The 21,298-nt window shown below is 37.0% G+C and overlaps 1 protein-coding gene across 2 annotated transcripts in view; it reads right to left on the bottom strand.

Annotated features, from left to right (window-relative positions):
- COL25A1 (collagen type XXV alpha 1 chain) overlaps positions 1-21,298 on the bottom strand; it is a 337,352-nt gene that overhangs the window by 168,869 nt on the left and 147,185 nt on the right. For both annotated transcript variants that reach the window (XM_045537459.1, XM_045537458.1), the window contains exons 3-4: positions 2,927-2,971; positions 930-937 (exon numbers count right to left, since the gene is read on the bottom strand). In XM_045537459.1, coding sequence (XP_045393415.1) covers positions 930-937; positions 2,927-2,971 — 53 coding nt within the window. The remainder of the gene's footprint in view (positions 1-929; positions 938-2,926; positions 2,972-21,298) is intronic.

Below are 21,298 nucleotides of genomic sequence, written 5' to 3'. Positions count from 1 at the left end.
TATGATTTATGTTCCATCCTTGAATGTGGCAGGAAGACTGCAAAAGATATTTGGAAGCCAATGCTTCCTCTGAATAAAGCAACCGAGTACATACTAAGCCTCTCTCCTTGGACCACGCTGGCTGGTCAGATAAGTTGCCAAGGTGAGTCTGTGACCCCTGGAGCCAACTGGCTATCTGGGATGAGAAAATATCTGGAGGCCAATGATCACTGCTACCGTAAATGCACAGTGCACAGCATAAACACCGGGGTCAGACAACAGATATCCAGGATATTACTCAAAAACACATCTAGCTCAAAGCTGACAAGATAATCTGTTCCTGTGAGCACAAACCAGACTGGAATGCTGCAGCTATGACCTACTCAAGGGAAGAAAAAAGAAAGTGAAACTCTCCAAGGGCCCCATCCCGGGCTCTTTGTGCAGGCAGAACTCCAACGGACTTCAAAGGGAGTGTTGCCTAAGGAGGGGGTGCTGCTCCAAGCCCACAGGGGGTATCATTTCCACGATCAAGTTGCTATCTACTTTTGGTGGACTGGCAAATGCAAATATTTCAGATACAAGTTTAAACAGATGAAAAAAGAAGTGTGAAATAGCTTGGAGATATTCTTGCAAAAGAAACCTCAGAATTCCAGGAAAAGCATTTAAAATCAGAAGCTTCATGCGTTATTCAAAAGCCTCACGAGGGTAATTGATGTGTGATTATATAAAAAATAAATGTTTTTTTTTAATTGACACATATTGTATTCCAACATATCACATGGTCACAAAATTGTGTGCTTAAAAAAATAATTTTCCAAACTTGAGTACCCTTAAAAGGTCAGCAATATTTTTCTAATTGAAGTATAGACTATATTTTGATGTTTTAACAAAGTCGTAACATACGTGATCCTGATTAACGCAGAAGAGCCAAAATGCACCAATATACTTACAGGAGGACCTAAGGGAGGGGGGAGAGGGAGAGAGAAGAAAAAGGGAGAGATGAATTAGTGAATATGAAAATGTTAAGATTAAATAAAAGATTGGAGCAACATCATAATCATCGGCATAATACATGGGACATGGAAGGTATTTAGAATTCAGTGATTCTTAATCTTTTATTTAGGGCATGGAGCCTTTGAGACCATCTCAAAAGGCATTTACACGTGCACACAAAATCTTACATAAAATTTCAAGGAATTTTCAGATTCCCTGAGGCCTATGTATGGATTACTGAGAGGTTCATATATGTTTAGTAAAGACTGTCTAATTTATCAAAGTTTAGATAAAATATGAATTAGGAGGATCTTTGGTATTTTATGGTAGACTAGTCATAGAGAATTGATATATAACTTCTTGAGTTTGCTAAAACAGCCAAATCAGAAATGTACCTATTCTTTGTTCTAAGAATGTATTTCACTCAACAGTACTTACTGTAAATAAATATTTGAAAGACTAAGTTTAGTGTTTATAGAGATTTCTTTAAAACTATGTATTCTCGTCAAAATGGGCAAAGTCTAGGAAAATTTCAGTATTTCACACACCATATACTCAATTAAAACACCAGCTCCAAATAGCAAAGAAGTTGGAAACTGACTTTTATATTTTCTATAAAACTTTGCATAAGCACAAAATTTTCACTCTTTTCCTTTAATCCTCTTTTTTTGACACAAAGATCATTTCATGATTATCTGACTCCACTAATGTTTTATCATTTTCTTTTCCTCAAAACAAATTTATAAAGCATCCTCTATTATAAAACTTTGCACTTTGTGAGAGATACCCATACAAGTTTCCAATTATTTAGATTCCACAAGGTTTAAAGATAGCTTTTGAGAATACTCTTTTAAAAATTAAGCAGGTGCTTTGCTCAAAATTAATGAATTTCAATAAACCTTTTTTATTTTTGACATCTTTTTCAATGCAGAAGAGGAAATGAGACCAAAAAAGCCACATCAATCTACTATGTGCTGTTCTTGACAGGTTAGTGCTTCTACTGTTTCAACACTTAGTAACTGATTATTTTTAACACTAATAAATACTTATAGAAAATACTGGAAAATAACATTTCACAGCATGCTAGAGTCAATCCTTAAATTACCTTACCTCGCAAGGAAGAACTGATGGCCTGCTAAGACCTTATGTGGTCATTTATAGTTTCGGAATCTTAAATTTTATTAAATAAGTAAAACAGTAAGTGAACTCACTTATACAGATTAACTTAGTTTCAAGAAAATTTTTTTAGTTGACTTTTCTGTTCGACTTCGCAATAGAGATTTGGCCTGAAAGCAAAAATTTACTGGGAGTCAGGACAATTGGTTCCATTTCAAGTTCTGCTCATAAAAAATCGCATGGCCTTGGCGAAATCACCTGACCGCTCTGGGCCTCCACTTCCTCGACTACAAAATGAAAACTCGGGATTGATTACTAAGGCTCCTGTCACCACTAAAATTCTGCGGTTATACGAGAAGGATAAGAGTTCCCAAAGTTCGAAAAGAATGAGAGTAAAAGCATGACAAAATTGTGCCAGTTGGATAAAATAATAATAAAGCTTTCCAAGACATGTGGCCCAGTGTCCCAAGGCAGATGTTTCTGCAGAGCACCTATGTTTATTGACCACCTACAGAGATGAAAACATCGGGGATTTTGTACTGGGTGCCGCTAAGAAACCCTCCGTTGTACACAGAAAGGACAGACTCAACTTGACCCAGTAAATAAGCCAAAATGGGGTGTCAGTGGTTACTAAACTGTAATTAACAATATTTTGCAACCTTCTCCTTCTTACACTTTGATGGAAGTGATGAGAAGATAAAAAAGAATTCTAGGTCTAGCAGAGATTTAAAGACACACACGACCTCCAACAAGACAATATTATCATTAATTAGCAGGAACAGATGCGGGAACCCAACCAAAACATGAATGACACTGAGCAGCTGAAAGAGACACTTACCAGATTCTCCTCTTCGGCCCCTCTTACCTCGTTTCCCTGGAGGGCCTGAAATACAAAGGATAATGTTTTCAGTGTCTTTTTAACCATTTTTTTCTGATTCTAAAATGGCTAGTAAATAATTTCCATATATTTTCTCACTGTTTTAAACTACCAACTTCAAGAAAGGGGCCAGATATTTGTAAAAGTCAGTAGTATTGTCTTTAGTGTTTGAGGAAACTCTTAAGCGTCATTTTATTACCAAAGTTGCTCTAGATATCTAATCATCTAGTGTTACTTAAGAACACTAACGTTTCGGAATTGTTTATCCTGCTCAGATATCATCAATAAAGAAAAGTTTTGCTAAGAAAATTGGTGGTGTTGAGATTTTATGTTTCTTAGCAATATTTCATTTCTGAAGGTTTCAGTATATTAACAATTAACAATTAACAAATACTAAGTCGAAACGACTATGGTTTCTCTTCATTCAGGTCCATCATGATTTCTCTGAAAATATTTAGTTAGCAGTTAGTTAAATGTATATATTTGTAATGGAAATAATCCTTACAGATATTTCTATTTTATTAAATGTGAATATGTGGACTTTCTCTAATTAAGAACCACCTGAATAAAATCACACTCCTTTTAATTGGACAGTGTTCAGGTAGTAACTATAGGCCTGATTTTTCTACAAGGACTAGATCATTATTGTCATTGAACAAATAGCCTTTAAGACGATCCCATTTTAAAAGCAGAGAAAAACCTTTTTTTTTTTTGAGTGAGTTGCCAGTAAAGACCACCAAGCTAGTATGATTCCGACTTAGCACAAGATTCTAGACATTCATGGCTTTCAAGCCATTATTCTCAATTATATAATTTCTGTCCTCATTTTCTTGGGTAGGAATAGCTTCCACTGAATTATGGTGCAGGCAAACAGAAGAGAATAACTAGCCCACAATGAAAATTGAAGTCTTACAATATTGGCTAGGAGGAAAAGGCCAAGGAAAATAGTGAACTGTTTGGTTTTAAAGAATGAGCTGCTAAGTAGGACTGATGACTTGCAAGCTCTAGAAAGTTCAAGGCAAAAGCAGCACAGGTCTTAGTGTCCAGCTGACTTTCAACGTGATCCTGAGCTACCACCTTCCACATGGAAATGCTATCATGAGAAATAAAAGAAGTCAGTGAGGCAGTTAGGTTCCTCCTAAACCCTTGCACAGAATAAGTCTGACCATCTGTGTTTTGTAGGAGGTTAAAAAACAACCAATAAAGTCAACTGAAAACATTCAGAGAAGCAGCTTTGCAGCAGGGTCCAAAACTGTCAACAGAAAATTCAGATTTCTTTCTATATTCTGGAAAAAGATGTTTTCATAATATCCAGGGTATTTTGGGGCCAGATATAGAGCAGAAGGAGGATCATATAAATACATAAATAAAGCCAGGGGGACCCTAATAGGTATGAAAAATACACATTTGTACACCAGCTCAAACACACATACACACACACACATTGACATATTCTGATATATACAACTTCCTTAAGACTAGGAATTATATTTTTTCTATTACAACATCACTTAAAATAAGAACTGTTTACCAATTACTATAGATTGACGAAGTCTGTAATTCACACAGTAGGATCATTAGTAGAAGCCATTGTTGATGAGATCGTAGATGAGAATTTTCCAATATTGAGTATAGAAGTTCTAAGGTTGAACTTATACTTCAAGTAGCAAGTAAAACTAATTCACATTATACACATGGAAGGAGAAACTCAGAAATATTCAAGGATAAAGGGAAAATGTCAAAAACTACTAGAGGGAAAATAACACAGAGGGAGGTACTTTGACTGACTGTTGCCTCATCCACAACAAAGGTGCCAGAAGGGCCCAGTCCTGATTTTTATGACATGTCTTAGAAGCCTATAATTATTATTTATTGGAAATTATGCTATTTGCCATTTTACCCTTGAAGAATGTTTCTTTTAAGCAAGAAAATTTATCAAGTAAAAACAATAGATTGCACAAATGTTTAAAAAAAACTTTTAAAAATATTTAAAAGATAACAGATTATGAAAAATGACTAAAGCAATGATATCTTTGGAAGAAATCAAGAAACAAAGTAAGAATATTTCTGAACATGTCTGCAAGCTTAAAGGAATGAATCAAATGCTATGGAAAATCTGCTGTTCTATGGAGAGTTGAAGAACAGAATGCAAGGAAACTGACAAGACATTTGGCAAGACAGATGTCTATGGAATATAGCAGGATTTTACAAGAATATCATAATATTTGAGAGAGAAGATGAGGCTAAACCAAGTTATGTGAAGATGGGAATCTAAACTCTATTGAATTTACAAAGAAAATACTGACTTTAAGAAAAGCATGTTGTAATTTTTATAGGAAACAGAAGACCACGGGAAGCATTGCAATGAGCTCAGTGAACTAATAAATTATACAAAACTCTCAGACATAGGTAAAGGTCTTACCTATAAAGAGAATAAATTGATGTTTGAAGTCTACTGGATAGCTAACATTATTTAACCTTGCTTCTGAATTTAAGGACAAAATAATAATAATAAATGAAATGGATGGGATGGATTTGACAAACGACAGCTGGCAGATCACCAGAGTGAGAAGATAAAAAATAAGAAAAGACAAATGATAGATGTTTCCCAGACAAAACTGACATTAAAAATAGCTGAAAAAGATAGTGACTATTTCCATGCCAAACTGAGTAATGAAGTGTCAGCCAGGCACAAGCTGTATGAACAAATACAGAAGCTGGAACATGACTCTTATCCACTGATTTAACCAGATCCTTGCAACAGAAATTCTCAGTGAAGTCTGTCGCCAGAAAGACACGAGTCTACAGAAGAAACTGGTTCAAGAATATGAATGCGAAAAGAAAAAGCAGACACTATCAGTGACAGAGGAAGTGAAAACTTACAAGCAAAGAATTCATTCAATGAAGAATGAATTGCAGAAAACAGAGAGAAACTTCAAAACCAGATTGTGCTTCATGATTTGAAAATTCATGACAATTGGTACGGCTCATGCTTCAGAATGAGTTCTTGCTGACTTTGCAAAGAGATGACGCAAACCATCAGCCGGAGATAGAAATTTGCCATAATGGTAATGCTTCAAGGACGAGTAACTTAAACCCAACTGCAGACTAACCCGGTTCATCACATAACATCATAGCAAGGCCTCTTAAACCAAGCCAGTTCTTCTGGTCCACAGCTAGGGTGTTTGAACACCCTACTACTCACTAATGATGTACCTAGCTGTGATATGGCTCTTCTCTAAGGTTAGATAGGTGCTTAGAAGTAAACATACGCCTATCTCTGGGCCTTCACATGGTCTTGAGAATGGGTGGTTATTGGAGATAGCTGGATACTCTTACCTGATTCATCAGATGAATTACCAAAACCTGTCAATTCTGCTCCTATTACTTGGATCTGTTTACTTTTCTCTACTCCTATTAGTATTTCAAGGCTGAGCTCAAACATAACCTTTCTAGGGATTTTTCACAGGTATTTACATTTTGAAATATTTTTACCTCTTATAAGCATTTACAATTAAACACAATAAGCATTTAGAGAAAAGTTTCAGAATTCATAATTGGGTGGGTATTTTGGTTTGGTTTTGAACTCTTGCTTTCTATTTCAATACACATTTCTGGCTACGTCTGCTTTTTGGAGAGCAGGTATCATGCGGATAGAAAGCAAAGGGCAGGCTCACGCCCTGGGTGATTGTGCTTTGGTGTGTTGCCATGAAAACGTAAGAATAGGGAGAAATGTAGCCATCTCATTACCAGAATGACTTAATGGTCACTAATGACACAGATCATGAGAGAATTAATTCCTGATTGAAAGAAGGAGACAATGAGTATATATAAAGACACATACTAAGTGCTGAATAAATGTTGGCTCCCTCTTTCGCTTTATTTATATTTTCTTTTTAGTCAATAGTGATTACAATATATTTGAGTATTCTATAAGAAAAGCTGAAAATGTATGTGAACAAGATTATGAGAAGTTAATGTTATCTTTTAATTATAATATTCAAAGAGGCAATTTAATATAATGAAGAGAACATGGAACAGAGAGTTAAAAGACCTGTAGATTTTTTCCTACTGTGTGAATTGAGCTGTCAATTTAACCTCGTTGATTTTAATCTGCTAAAATACCTGGTAATTAATACTAATTCCACCACATTTACCTGATTATTGTGAGGATGAAAACTGTAAAGTGCTATACATACACTAAATGACTGTTTCCTTCAACTTTCATTAATGCGTTGAAGCTTATAAACTATTTCCATGCTATATTGCTGTCGTATTCATCAATAAAAATAGCGAGACTTCTAAACAATTTGATGCACCCTAATACAATGCTGGAACTCAGACATTTCACCTCCAGAGGCATAGGGATCTTTTAAGTACATTAGAGAAAATATCATAAAATACTTCAAATGACAGTAAGTATTCCAAAAAAACAAATATTCTTATTCAGAATTCTGGAGGCAGAAAAAGGGAGATATTAAGGCAAAGGAAAGAGCTGGAAATTGAACCTGTGGTCAGGGAGGGAAAGAATAAGAAGTAGCTTGCAGATGAAGCTCTCCTGGCAGATGCATGCTGGGCTGGGGCGGGGGGGGGGGTAGGGGGTGCTGGAGGAGAAATGTGTGCAGCCCAGGCTGCTCCTCCATACCCAGTGATCCCAGGAATGGGCCCCCAACAGCTGCAGCTGGCTCCTGGGAAGGAGAAACCTGTCTGAGCACAGAGGAGACAGATCATCCTTTCTGAACCCCCCTCCCATCCTCCAGCTACGTCCAAATACTAAACCAGGTTTACCTTCAGATCCTCTGGATTAACCTTGCAAGTAGGCACAGATTAATTTCAGAGCCTTGCCCAAAGTCCTCCCACCTGTTTGCTTGCTTAATGCCTGAAATTCCTTCAAGATGGACCAAAGCCTTTCATTCCACAATTAGAAGTAAAAGGCTTAACCAGCAAATATCAAGTCGAATATTAACTAAAACGTATTCTCTCCATACTCATAAAATGTCTCTACATACCCAGGAGGTCCTACAAGCCAAAGGGTTTATACCTGGATGATCGGAGCAGTTCCAGTTGGCCATACTGGATTGCAACCATTTGAAGTAAAAGTCCCTTGGCTAAAACAAGCTTATAAATGATGCACACTGTTGCAAATATGAAGTTGAGACCAAGAGAGATAAAACAACCTGCCCAGAGTCCCACATAGCAGATGCCAGCTTCCTGATTCCAACCTCAGTGCTCTTTGATGCACCATGCTACCTCTCATTTTTGAATTCTCATTCCATAGCCGAGGGGCTGGACACAACCAGTGCAAACTTTCCAAAATGCTCCAATTCATCAATGACCTGTCTTGTTTTTTATAATATGGCTACTTAGGCGGATGTAGTATTAATTCTTTGACAGTCTCCCACCAGACTGGAAGCTCTTGAGAGTAGGATTCTCTTGTTCATCCTTGTATCTCTAGCAACAGGCACCATGCTGATCACTTGCTAAAACTGTAAAGGAATACCGCCTGTGGGCTGCTTGATGCATGCCAGCATTATTTCATAACACGTTAGCTTTTTGAAAAATAACTTTTTTATTCAGGAGATTTATTTCCCAAGATTTTTTCAATTGGCATGTACTCCACTATATATAACATAGACTTGCTTGTTTTAAATATCTTTTATGTGTGTGTTTTTGCTTCAAATTTCCACAAGGTTTTTTGGTTTTTGTTTTTATTTTTGTAGAGATGTGGGTCTCGATATGTTGTCCAGGCTAATCTCGAACTCCTGGGCTCAAGCTATCCTCCTGCCTCAGCCTCCCAAAGTGCTGGGATTACAGGCATGAGCGACCATGCCTGCCCGTCCCCAAGTTTCAATCTCCATAGAATGAAAGTTAATCATAATAAATAACAGGTATGTGCAGAAATTGTGTTCACTGAATGAAGATAAAAAACAACGTAGCCCATGGAAGGTATAAGAACAGAAAAGAACTCCCTTCAGTGGCTAACAAATGTGGGTACATTAACAGTGTACAAACTAAGCCACTTAAAGCCAGGTGGGAGGATATGTATGCATGTACTGGTTTAAACGTAAAGTATAACACTTCCTTGGGGGTAGCAGCCATAACAGTTTAAAAGTCACTGATTTAGAAGAAAACGGGCTAGTTATTCCAGAATACTTCTCATTAGGAGAGTTCCCAACCAACAAGGCATGCCCTTTTGCAGAGATGTTTTTACTTTTTCATGAAATACACTGAGAGCAGGACTCTTGTTTTATCTATTTCTATGTTTTTCTAATTTTAAGTAAAGCGAAAATCTTTAAATTGCTATTAAAATGTTTTTAAAAATACAAGTGAATTACATTAGAATTGTGGTGAATCTAATTCTCAACATTGTGTGATCATTAGAATTATTTTTAAATTGGTTGAGTTTCTATTCCTGCGGAGAAAGGACAATGGACCAAAATTGCCTTCTAAAACTTCTTCCGAGTCGTCTCAATGTACATTTAGTTTTAACTGGCGCAAGGTTTAAGTGAAGCATTTCAAGTTTATGCAAGAATTAGTTGATATTTATAAATTTTATAACTAGGAAAAAATGACCATGTTTATGAGACAATTGGAGACTCTAACAAGATTATACTGGAAAACTACTGAACTTAAACAATAAAAGAAAGGGATTTCCAAACCAAGTGCAATGACACATTTTCTGGCCTTTATGCAGATGTTTTGTTTCCAGAAATGGAATTCCAGCAAATGCGGGGTTGTCTTTATTGCTGTTTTTAATATTTAGATAATAAATATAGTAGAATATTCAATAGAAACTGTTCAGGACTACAAATAGCCTGATGTTGCAGCTCATTGACTTTAATGAGGTCTGATGTGGCACAGTTGTTATTTCTATCATTCTTTTCCCACACATAAAGTGTTTCATTATTATGGCCCTAGAATGTTTTACCCCATGATCCTACAGGGGATTTATCATGACAGCTTTTTTTATTTGTACTTGTAGGGAAGGGGGCTGTAAGATGTCAGAGAGTAGGGATTGGGAACTAGGAAAGATGTGTTTCTTTGTGAGATTATATGCTATACGATCAGTGGTTATTATCTCTACAATGTAACATATTAACATGAAAAAAACATTAGTTCCCAAGCTTGCAGAAAAACATTTTAAATGAGTTTTCCTGATTACATGTTTCTAATGGAATCTAGAGTAGTAGATCTTGTAAAGGTAAAGAAAAATTTTAAACTAACAACAACAAAAAAATAACAAGTTCAACAGTTGAATGTAGTTTTTCACATACTCAACAAATAAAATAATGTTAATTTTCAGTTTATCAGAGATTGAAACAATCTTCCTCGTGGAAAATGAAAAAACAAAAAGTGGGCTACCAGAAACTAGGATTTGTTTTCATTAATGGCTTTGGAATGTCCCAAGTTTTGCCAAACTGCTGGTGGAGAAATTAACATAGCAGCACTACATACACCACTAGACAAATGTAAATGGCCCACTTTTTTTTTTTGACTAATTACGTAGCATGCTTATTGCCAAAATTAGCACCCAGTAGTAAAAATAATCATAACAGAACTGGCTTGACACTGAAAATTAGTGATGGAAAAGGAGTAAACACAAAGGCAAGATGAAGCAATCAGAGGAAGAGGAGGAGGAATTCAGAGGGAAAGGACAACGTGGAAATCTGGATCCAGTGAGACAAGCGTCAGGGCACGAGTATACTAAAGCAATCCGCGCAGCAGTGACAAATAAGACTGCTGTCCACGGAAGGAGGAAAACATGATGAGCCCATAGTATCAGGGGGCCCAGGGGGTGCACAAAATACTAGGATATAATAAAAGGGACAATGATGGTTAATACTTATAGTGCCATTGCACACCTTGTACTGGGCTAGGCATTGTACAGGCATCATCTCATTTACTTACACGACTTGTGTGATCTCAATATGGTTTTGGAAAGTGATGACATAGAGAGGTTAAATGACTTGCTCAAGGTCACACAGCTAGCAAGCGATGGGTTGGGGGATTTATATCCAGACAGCCTGACCCTTGGATTATGAATGCTAAAACTAAACACTGGGTCACTTATTAAGCACACTATAGATCACTGTATTTTCTGATACACGTCTACATAACTGCTATTAAGGAATATAGGAGCTTTAAGTCAACTTAGAAAAAATAGGTTCATGAGTATTTCTGAAGGCTTTTGTTTAAAATTCTAGTTTCTAGGCTTATTTTTAGCTTCTCATTTGAAATAAAAAATAATCATGAGAAATCACTGGCCAAAAAGTTAATAAACTTTTATTCTATAAAGCTAAAAAGGAACCATTCTTTTTTCACACACTGAAAACACTCATGGTTAGCCTAAGGGGATGTGATTAACACATATTTCTGTGTAAGCTCGGTTAATACACTCTCATACCATGCCCACCAGTTTTTACCCAGTGCGTTATATACAAGTATTTAAAGTGAGACAAACAAGAAAAATGCTGATCTTTTAGAAATGAGGGAAGTTGCCGGTATTATTCACTATTGTATAATAAATCATAGTATCTACTTCATTTTTGTGAAGATGTTACCAATTGATCCATTTAGAAACATGTCTGACACAGAGTAAACATTCTTTGAAGGTTACCAGTTATAAATATTTTTCACATATCTGAATTTCTCATTTGTCCACTACATCCTTTGCAAATGGTAACTTCCACATATTGGGTTCCCAGTGTCAACTCAATAGTCTATAAGAAAGAAACCCAACACCTTCCCGTCAAAATAGTTCCATGGCTTGTAGGATCTGGGCTGTGACGACACAATTGTTCATTCACACAAGCTAGAAATATCACAGTAATTTTTTAGTCTTTCCTCTCATTGCTCAGAAATTTGGTGTTTTTTCAATTTTTTCTTTGAAATAACTCTTGCATATCTCTTTCTTTTCATTTCCATTGCTAATGTTATAGTCTGGGCCCTTGCTCTTCAGCTCTGAATTCGTACTGGTCTCTCAAAGCCATCTGCACATGACTACTATGGTCATCATTTTAACCTATTTTCATCATGCAGTTCCCTTGATCAATAAGCTTTCACACTAAATATGGGAGGAATTACTCACTTATGGGCCCAACACATAAGGTTTTCTTTAATCTAACTAATCCACCCCCAAATCTCCATATTGTGTTAAAGAGTCTCTTGCCTAATCCCTCGTCATTCATCATTCTTGTTCTCTCTTTTCTTAAATTTAATTTCAAGAAGACATAATACAAGAGTGACAATCCTTTCTCCTTAGCCATATATTTGGCCCATTTTTCTCCTCTAGTCTTTGTTCCACATACCCATGGATTGATTTCTTGTGATACAGATTCTGCCCCGCAGTATTTTGCAATACCACTACCAGTTTAATACAGTTTAATTTTAATAGAGTTTTTAAGTAAAAGTGCACAATTTTTTTTTACCTTTATTCTCAGTTTCCTAAATAGGAATAGGAATGACATTTCATACTTCAAACTATATGTTTAAGGAGGAGCTGCTATATGCCTATTTAAGGAATGAATTTGCCCGATGCTATGATGTATTTGGAAATGTCATACATATGAAAAGTGCTCTATAAAATGTCAAATTATCTTGTTAAACTAACTGAGAAAAAAATGCAGCGCAGGTTAGGGTAATGGTTGGCCTCCCATAGACAATGCTAACGTAGGTCATCTTCACCAGAAAATCAAGTCCCATTTGGCCATTAAAAATGATACTTGAAATCTCCTAACCTCCCTCGTGGAGTTTCATTGCCTCCTTCAAAATAAACACAGTTATTTCCTCACAGTTAAATCTTAGATTCATCCTGACAGGAAAATTCCCTAGAATACAGAAACATTACGAGTAGATTTCTATGAATAAAATGTTTCCCCATATGATTTCGTAATAATTCTAGCACTTTACTGCTGCTACATCCATCACACAGCAAGCAAACATTTTCCAGTGAAACTGCAGAAGGGCCAATCCGAGACACACAATTTTAACTTTAGAAGTTGAATTTCTTGTCTGTGTTGTGTAGGAACTAACACAGATGTTTTTTTTAAAATAGGAAAAGCTTTTTATTTTGGAAGACGTACATTCTTATGCCCTTAAATAACACAGAAACAAACAGCAAAATTTTGCTGGCTTTCCATCTGTCATCCTTTGTACTAACAGAGATGGGAACCTCAAAGCATGCCAAGGTTCGGACTGTGTCACAGGCCTAAATACAAGTGTCAATCAACCTTAAAGGACTTATGAAAGACCCCTGATAAAGCAGACCAGAAGCTCTGGAACTAACTAGTAGGGGTGAAAGGTCAAGGGTTACAACTCTAGGTTATGAGGGAGAAGGTAGGTTCAAAGTAGAATTGGGGTTCTTTTATTTTGCTGCCTGACTATCGCAGGAGTTTTTCATAAAATAGGACTGTTCTAAAATATGGCATTTTATTATGGTATCGTGTAACATTAGAGGGAAAACCTTCAAGGAAAAAATTAACTGTAGTAAATATAAAAAGAACCGTGATGCTTAGAAATGGAATTGATGCTGTGAAATCTACTTTATGCTCCTGACTAAAATGACCTGTTTTTAACGTGCCCATAGCTGGCTTATCAGGTGTCTTTTCAAGACACAAAAGAAAGTGTCTTGAATAAGACACCTGTACAATACGATTAAAATAAATTTCTTATACAAAGAGCTTTGTGTAAAATATGTTCAATAGAATAAGTTTTCATTAATAGTGATTCTCTATATCTATATTTGAGTGGGAACAAAAATGAGAAAATTAAGATCTTAATCCATTTTGACATGACCTATATTCCATGCATTTGCATATTTGCGAATACATATGACTTCATCAGGTTTAATCATTCCCCATATTCAGCCTCCTCATCACACAATCATTGTTAAACAATCCTTAAATTCTACTGGTAAGCTTTGAAGTTAGTTAATATTCAGCATGAAAAAGGATTACTATAAATAAAATAAATCCCCTAGACACCTGACTAAATTTGATAATTCCCTGAATATTTTATACTGAGATACAAGTGGGCATAACTAAAATAGTTCTTGACTATTATCATATTTTAAGTCAAAGAATAGCCATGAATGCCTTATGCTATCGACCCGGCACATGTATGTGTATGTTTGGTTTCTTCCTCAAAAGACCTCATGAATTTGTGTGAGATGCAAGGCCTAAAACAAAAGCAAAACAAAAACAATTAAAGAACAATGCTAACCAGTATATAATACATTGGTTATGCCTCAGTTGGTCATAGAAGAGAGTTGAGAAAAGCTTGGCATAGACATAAAACTTTAATTTGACTTAAAAGAGTAGATTAAAAAGAGGATTTGAAATGTTTCTAACACAAAGAAATAATAAATCCCTGAGGGGATGGATGCCCCGATTACCCTGATTGTATGCCTATATCAAAGCATCACATGTGCCCTTACAAATATATACAACTATTATGTATCCATAATAATTGAGAATAAGGTAGAATATAAAATAAGGCATAAACAAACACAGCTAATTATGTGCTCTGCAGCTCACCATGAGACTACCATCACTGGAATATAAATTTTTGTTTGAAATAAGGTTGGATAAGTATAATTGGTCCAGGTTATTAAAGGCAAATGGCAGGAGAAGAAGTTAAGAAATTCTCCAATAGGTAATAAAAAGCAAATTAGATAGAGTAGTAAAATAATGATATGAAGAAAGTGTTTTGTGAGGACTAACCTGGCAAGGGTTAGGGAAGTCAATGATGAGCCTCTTACAAAAGTTAAGACATGAGGTAATAAAGGACCTAGTGACAAATGGGGACAGAAAAAAGATACTGAAAGTAATATTTGATAAGAAGAATCAAACTTGGAGTTTTAATTGAATATGGGGGTGAAAAGAAGTTGAAAGTCAAAGATGTTCTTTAAGGATTTGAGTCTTACAGATTAAAAAAAGTTGGTACTACTTACATATGTTGGGTAGATTGAACAAAATGTCCCTCTATCATTAACACAATAGATATTAACCCTGGGCCTTGGAAACAGTATCAGAATATTGGCATTTGATATGAACTAGATCCTCTGCAGAGTCTGCATTTCCTCTTTTAAGACAAGATGCACAGACCTTTACAAGTGAAGATGCACTCCCTACAACTTGGAAAACATTGGTTTTTGTATTTGGACATCTTTGGCATTCAAGGTCAGTTTTGTAGACAATTACAAAATTCTACAGTAACAACAAATCACCAAACTGAGGCCAAACCTCCTACGGTTGTTTGTATCTTTCTATTGATTCCCTTTAAAATATGAGAAATCCTTTTCAATATTTCCACTTACATCCAGTGACTTAATTCAGAATTTCCATCAGTGGAATATGGATTTGAATCATCCCTGAAACAAACAGACAGCAGGAACAGTGGACAGAGAACTAGAGACCTCCTAGTTAACAACCTTGCTGCCTTAAGCTCTACAGAATCTTAGACTTCTTATCTGTAACATGAAAGGATTGTACCAGAGCTCTAGATTGCCTTCCAACAATATGGTTCTATGAGAAGCAAAAGAAAATAATGAATTTCCTAACTAAATGAACACATCTGCTCTCTAGTGCCTAAAAAAGTAGTAACCCTCAGTCCATCAAAGCAAATACAAGAATGCCAGCCCAGTCTGCAGACGGCACATCACATAGGCAGGCATATTAAGCGGGTATGGTATCAGCAACCACAGTCTTGAGGACGTGAATGAAGGGTAGAGGGAGAGCGATGGTGGATCACATGCAACGGTGAGGAGTCAGCCAGAGCCCAGGGTTCTACTGGCCTCTCAGCACCGTGGCAGGAACGCAGGAGTGGTAATGAATGAGAGCAACATGCTCTGCTCCTTTGAGGCTCGCTAACCCCTCGGACTGATGGCTGCAGCTGAGAAATTCCAAAGGGATTGAGGAGGGGAAGTGCCCAGGGCATGATGCAGGCGCACAAATCCTCTGGAGTCCTAATCATTCTGCCTGAGTACACACGATCACGAGGCACAGTTGCTTGGTCTTGCCACGCGCTCGGCCTCCCTCGTGAAGAAATGGAGGGACCGCTTGGGAGGAGGGACGCTCCGGCCCAGTCGCAGCACAAGTCGCGATAAATCAATAGCCAGTCTTTGTTCAGTCACGTCCATTCTAATCTGACCAGATCAGTCCTACGTTCCAGAAGAGTGTGGAGAACTGTCTTCTATAGTTACCCGACAGAAACATTTTGTTGTGTTTGTGGTGCTACAAAATAGTGATGCAGTGTCCCAAAGAACACCAAATGGCTTGTAAAAAGCTTTTCTGTGCTTTACCTGTGTGTGCTTAAAGAATAAATTTCTTCTCCCTTAATTCTATTCCTTACATCTCTTCTATTGGGTGAAACAATCAAAAATATCTAATATTAATTTACAGGAAATAATGCAAAGAGAACTACAGAACAACCTCTATTTTTATTTAAAGACTATCGTCAGTGTGGTCATTAGGTCTAGATTTTGAGCCAAGATTGACAAGGCCTTCCTTATGATGACAGATCCAAGTACTCACTGTATGACGAGGTTTTTTATTTCACTGCAGCGACCAATGATGAAATGCAATATGGTCAGATTAAAGGTAGTACATAACTGCCCTTTTGTAGGAGTAATATCTTCGGCGAACCCACACGTGCTCGGTCATTTAAATCCATAACCTGAAGCTGAGCAGAGTCCCATCAAAGTCTTCATTACACACCCACCTGCCCTGGGGTGGTACATACATCATTTGGAGCAAAGCTTAGTGACAGCTGCAGAAATGTACTCAGTGAAGTTAAAATAGACAGCAATCTAGAATAATGGTGATGGAAATACACGGACATTCATTTTTAAATGAATTAAATGATCCCTCCAAATCCAGAGCTGATTTGCAGCCGGTCTACACGTCAGCACTACCACACCGGTTATTAGTCAGTGTTGGAAGCACCCCTCCCCCTGAGTGCCTCCTTTCCTAGTATCCAACCATCCTGGCCCCTTCCCTGGAGCCCCCTGGAACTCCATACAAAGCGGGTACTAACGGGGGAAATACCCACCAACAGATCTCTGACTGTCTGTTCCAGTACTGAGGCTGGCATCCATTACGATTTGTGGTGCCTATACCATACTGCTTGGTCAGTATTTTGAATACCAGCCTGTCTACCTCCCTCATCATTACAGCACTGATCACATTGTATTGCAATTATTTCTTTGCAAGTCAGCTTCTGTCTACTACTCTTAAGCACTTGGAGACAGGGAACCAGTCTAATCCATCTTTGAGCCTTGGTGCCTAGGAGGGTGGTCGTCTTAACAGGTATTTGGTAAACCTATGAATGAATGAACCATAAAAATCAAATTTCATCATGTCACTTTGATAACATAACATTTTCTGATAAAGTTACTCTCATTCTTACACAGTATTTATGATTTCTTATAAGGATTATCCTGTAGACACAAGTGGCCTTCAAATTTGTGTTGGCCTTCACATAGAAAGATAGCAAGGATGAACTAAAAATCCCAAGAGAGAATTCTTTTGACTTACTTGTGCTTTTTGTCTTATTCCTACAACTTTCCCATAGAAGTGTAATAAGGCTTAAAGGAGACCATCCTGAGTACAAAAATATCAACATTAAAAAAATTCTTTCATCTGACTCACTATAGAATCATCTTTAGAACTTACGTCCTTCAGATATCCACACTTCTGGAATGTGTACAATTGCTGAGAGACTCCATTGTGCCACCCGAGTGCTCTACCCCACTCCTTAAATGGGCAGCCTCATCATCTAAACACAGTGCAACTCTCTGACTTTCAGGGGAAAAAATACTGAAAATATTTTTATCTTTATAGCATTTTAAAATTAGAACCACAGAGTGTTTTTTTCATATTTCCAGTGGACAATGTTTTGGTGCCAGACACAAACCTAACTTTTGTTTCATCCTGTTGAGGACCAGTTAGGACATCAGGAAGCATGTGGAAAAATTTCTTTTTGCGTGAATATATTCTTCATCTCCGGGTGAACAGTTTTTGTTTTCTTTTCCAGGGAGTAGTTTATGTGCTATGTTTAGGCCACACATGAAAGTAGTATCTCTCTCGTGAGACTGCCTTTGGCTCATGCTGATTTTTTTGAGGCCAAGATTATGGTAATGATTTAAGGAGAAAAAGAAGCAAAGTGGAGTAGGAGGAAAAGATGGAAGAAAAGGGATTAGAGAGGTGAAAAATTTTTCCCAAGTTAATTCAACACAATTAAACCATGTCTTGGGAAATTGAGAGGCTCAGATCTCAAAACCAAAGACACTGGGATATTGTCTTCATCAGGTAATCAATAATGGGTATTCTGTAGCCTGATGCACCAAAGGAATGTCAAAGATTCCAGCAATAACCTAAAACCAATATTTTGTCTTCCAAGTTCGGGTCCCATTCCACACAACATCCAGAAGTCTACTGGGGCACGTGCCATTGCTTTTGGTGGCTCCCCCCAGGCCAGCTGTACATATCTCAGTAGCTTGGAAGCTGGCCAGTGCAGTAAGCCCCATGCTGGACTTGGGAAACTAAGCCCCTCTCTTATTGCTTTTTCACAGGTGGGACACCTGCCCTTTTCTTTTATCGAGGTCTTTCTAATGACATATTAAAGGCTCCCAAACTCAACACAGCATTTGGATCATTATATTTGAATGAAAAAGATAAATGCAATAAAGAAACAGGAGTAATGAGTAAGCAGGATATTTAGTCTAAGGACTGGGTGCACATGCAACAGATTTATCATTTCTGACAGCCAGAAAGGGAGGGTGGGAGGCGGGGGAAGGGGAGAAAGAGAGAAACAGGGAGGGAAGAAGTAAACAAACTTAGGGTAAAAAATTTTTTGTTTTTCAATTTGTCAAAAAGCAGCTTACTTCTAAATCTCCTGCGATGAATCTGAGACATTCCTATACAGCGGTTTATTACTGAAAGGCAGCGGCATGGCTGAATGAAAAGAGTGTAGGTTTTGATGCTCACAGATCTGGACTAGAATTGCATCTCCACTAAACATGTGATTCTCTATTTTTTTTTTTTTTTTGAGACAGAGTCTCACTTTATTGCCCAGGCTAGAGTGCTGTGGCGTCAGCCTAGCTCACAGCAACCTCAAACTCCTGGGCTCAAGCGATCCTCCTGCCTCAGCCTCCCGAGTAGCTGGGACTACAGGCATGCGCCACCATTCCCAGCTAATCTTTTCTGTATATATTTTTAGTTGTCCAGATCATTTATTTCTATTTTTAGTAGAGACAGGGTCTCACTCAGACTGGTCTGAAACTCCTGACCTCGAGCGATCCTCCCGCCTCGGCCTCCCAGAGTGCTGGGATTACAGGCCTGAGCCACCGCACCCGGCAGCACGTGATTCTCTAAATGTGACTTAATTCTCTCAGTCTCAGTTTCCTCATCTATAAAATGGAAATGATAAATATGACCTCACAAAGTGTTCATTTATTCAAAAATAATTAGAGAACTTCTTACGGCCTGGCTCTAGGTTTGGTGGTCAAGTTCAAACAGAGGAAGGATGCACTGGGCGTTTGTAATGGGCTTTACACACAAACAGGGAGACAGATGGCAAACAAGGAAACCAGGAACGTGTCATGTATTTATATACTGTGACAAGTCCTGTGAAAGGTGTCGTTAGGTTCTGTAAGAGGAAATAATTACGATGAGGAATGAGATAATATACGAAAAGCACAGGCTATGCCGCATATTAAGTACTCACGAAAAAGGAAATCCTTCACCTGGCACTTTAACCATTCCAAAGAAGTTAAAGACTTTAAAAATATCTAATATTTATATCCTTTTAAATTACATAAAATATGACAATATTAAATTGTAGGCTTACCAGGAAACTCTTGCAGACTTGCCAAAACAGGCAATTTAAAACTGATAATACCTAATTAATTTTAAAGTAGGATTGTATTTCAGGCAGATCACGCGTGACTGCAGCTAAGAGGAAGACGGGACGGCAAAGAAGCAGGACGCCCAGCACTAACCTTCCTGGGCCCCGCGTGAGTGAAATGTTCACCTCCATCATGGCTCTGTTTTCTTTTTGGGGAGAAAAACAAGAGAACTGGGACTGTCCAGGAAATGCAGAAGCTGCTAGACTCTAAACATTTAAAAGGGCGAGGGGGCACGGGCAATATACATAACCTAAACTTTTGTACCCCCATAATAAGCTGAAATTAAAAAAAATAAAAAAATCTCATTTTATTTATTCATATATGAAATAGGCACATGCAACTTATTTTAAACAGCTAAATTTTAAAAGATGGAATTTTTACAAATAAAACTATATAAGAAATTTTGAAAATTAGTGCCCTTATTTTGAAATTAAAATTAAAAAATAAATTAAGAATAAAAGAAAAAAAGAAAATTGGGAAAGGCACTAATAAAAAAACCCTCACTTTCCCAACACAACTATTATTTGACTTCAGTGTATTTTCATGATCATATATTTGATAAGTTTGTTTTATGTACATTTTTTCTTGTTACTTAATCTCACATCATAAGCACCTTCCATATTGTATCAATCTTCATAGTCATTATCTTTAATCATATTTGGTTAAGTAGATGTTTCATTTTAGAGTAAATTACATAATCCATGATCCCGATTTTACTGTTGAAGATTTTGGTTGCCCACACATTTTGACTACTATCAATATGACGAACATCTCTGTGCATATAGTTTTCTTTTTTCAAAATAGGTATTATCTCCTTGGGATGGAGCATCAGAAATATGACTCCTGGGTTAAAGGAAGCCAAATATCTATTTTGTGGAAATTGACACATATTGCCTAATTGCTTTCTAAAACATATATACTAATTTATGTTGCCATCAGAAACAAAAATGGTTCGAGTCTCCACATTTATGCCAGTACTGGATAATCTCATTAATTTTGAAATTTCTTAGTGAATAGATAAAAGATATTACCTCAATTTAACTCACATTTCTTTCTTTACTAATTAGGCTAAACATTTTTTATTTAATAGTTACATTTCCTCTTTATAAACTCAGTTTATATCTTTTGTATGGACACATTTTGAGAAAGAGTGAAATAATGAGAAATCTGTATTATTTTGAGAATTGGCGTTTGAGGTTATTATTATCATTGAAGTTTTCTTTCCTGTGTAAAACGTAACCCAGTCATCTCACATGGATCCCAGAGTTTGGAACTTTGCTCTCCCTGTAATTATAGGATCCATATGGTCTCTCAACTCTGGTGGCTGAGAGTGATTTCACCATTTCAATCCTTTCTGAGGTCTGTAACACAGACTCGCCCACATTCTTAGCTTGCAGAACCCTCTGCGAGTTCTCTGTCTTCTTTCT

This window comes from Lemur catta, chromosome 26 (genome assembly GCF_020740605.2).
Source record: "Lemur catta isolate mLemCat1 chromosome 26, mLemCat1.pri, whole genome shotgun sequence".
Taxonomy (NCBI): Eukaryota; Metazoa; Chordata; class Mammalia; order Primates; family Lemuridae; genus Lemur; species Lemur catta.
This window is presented reverse-complemented; position numbering and strand designations above follow the sequence as displayed.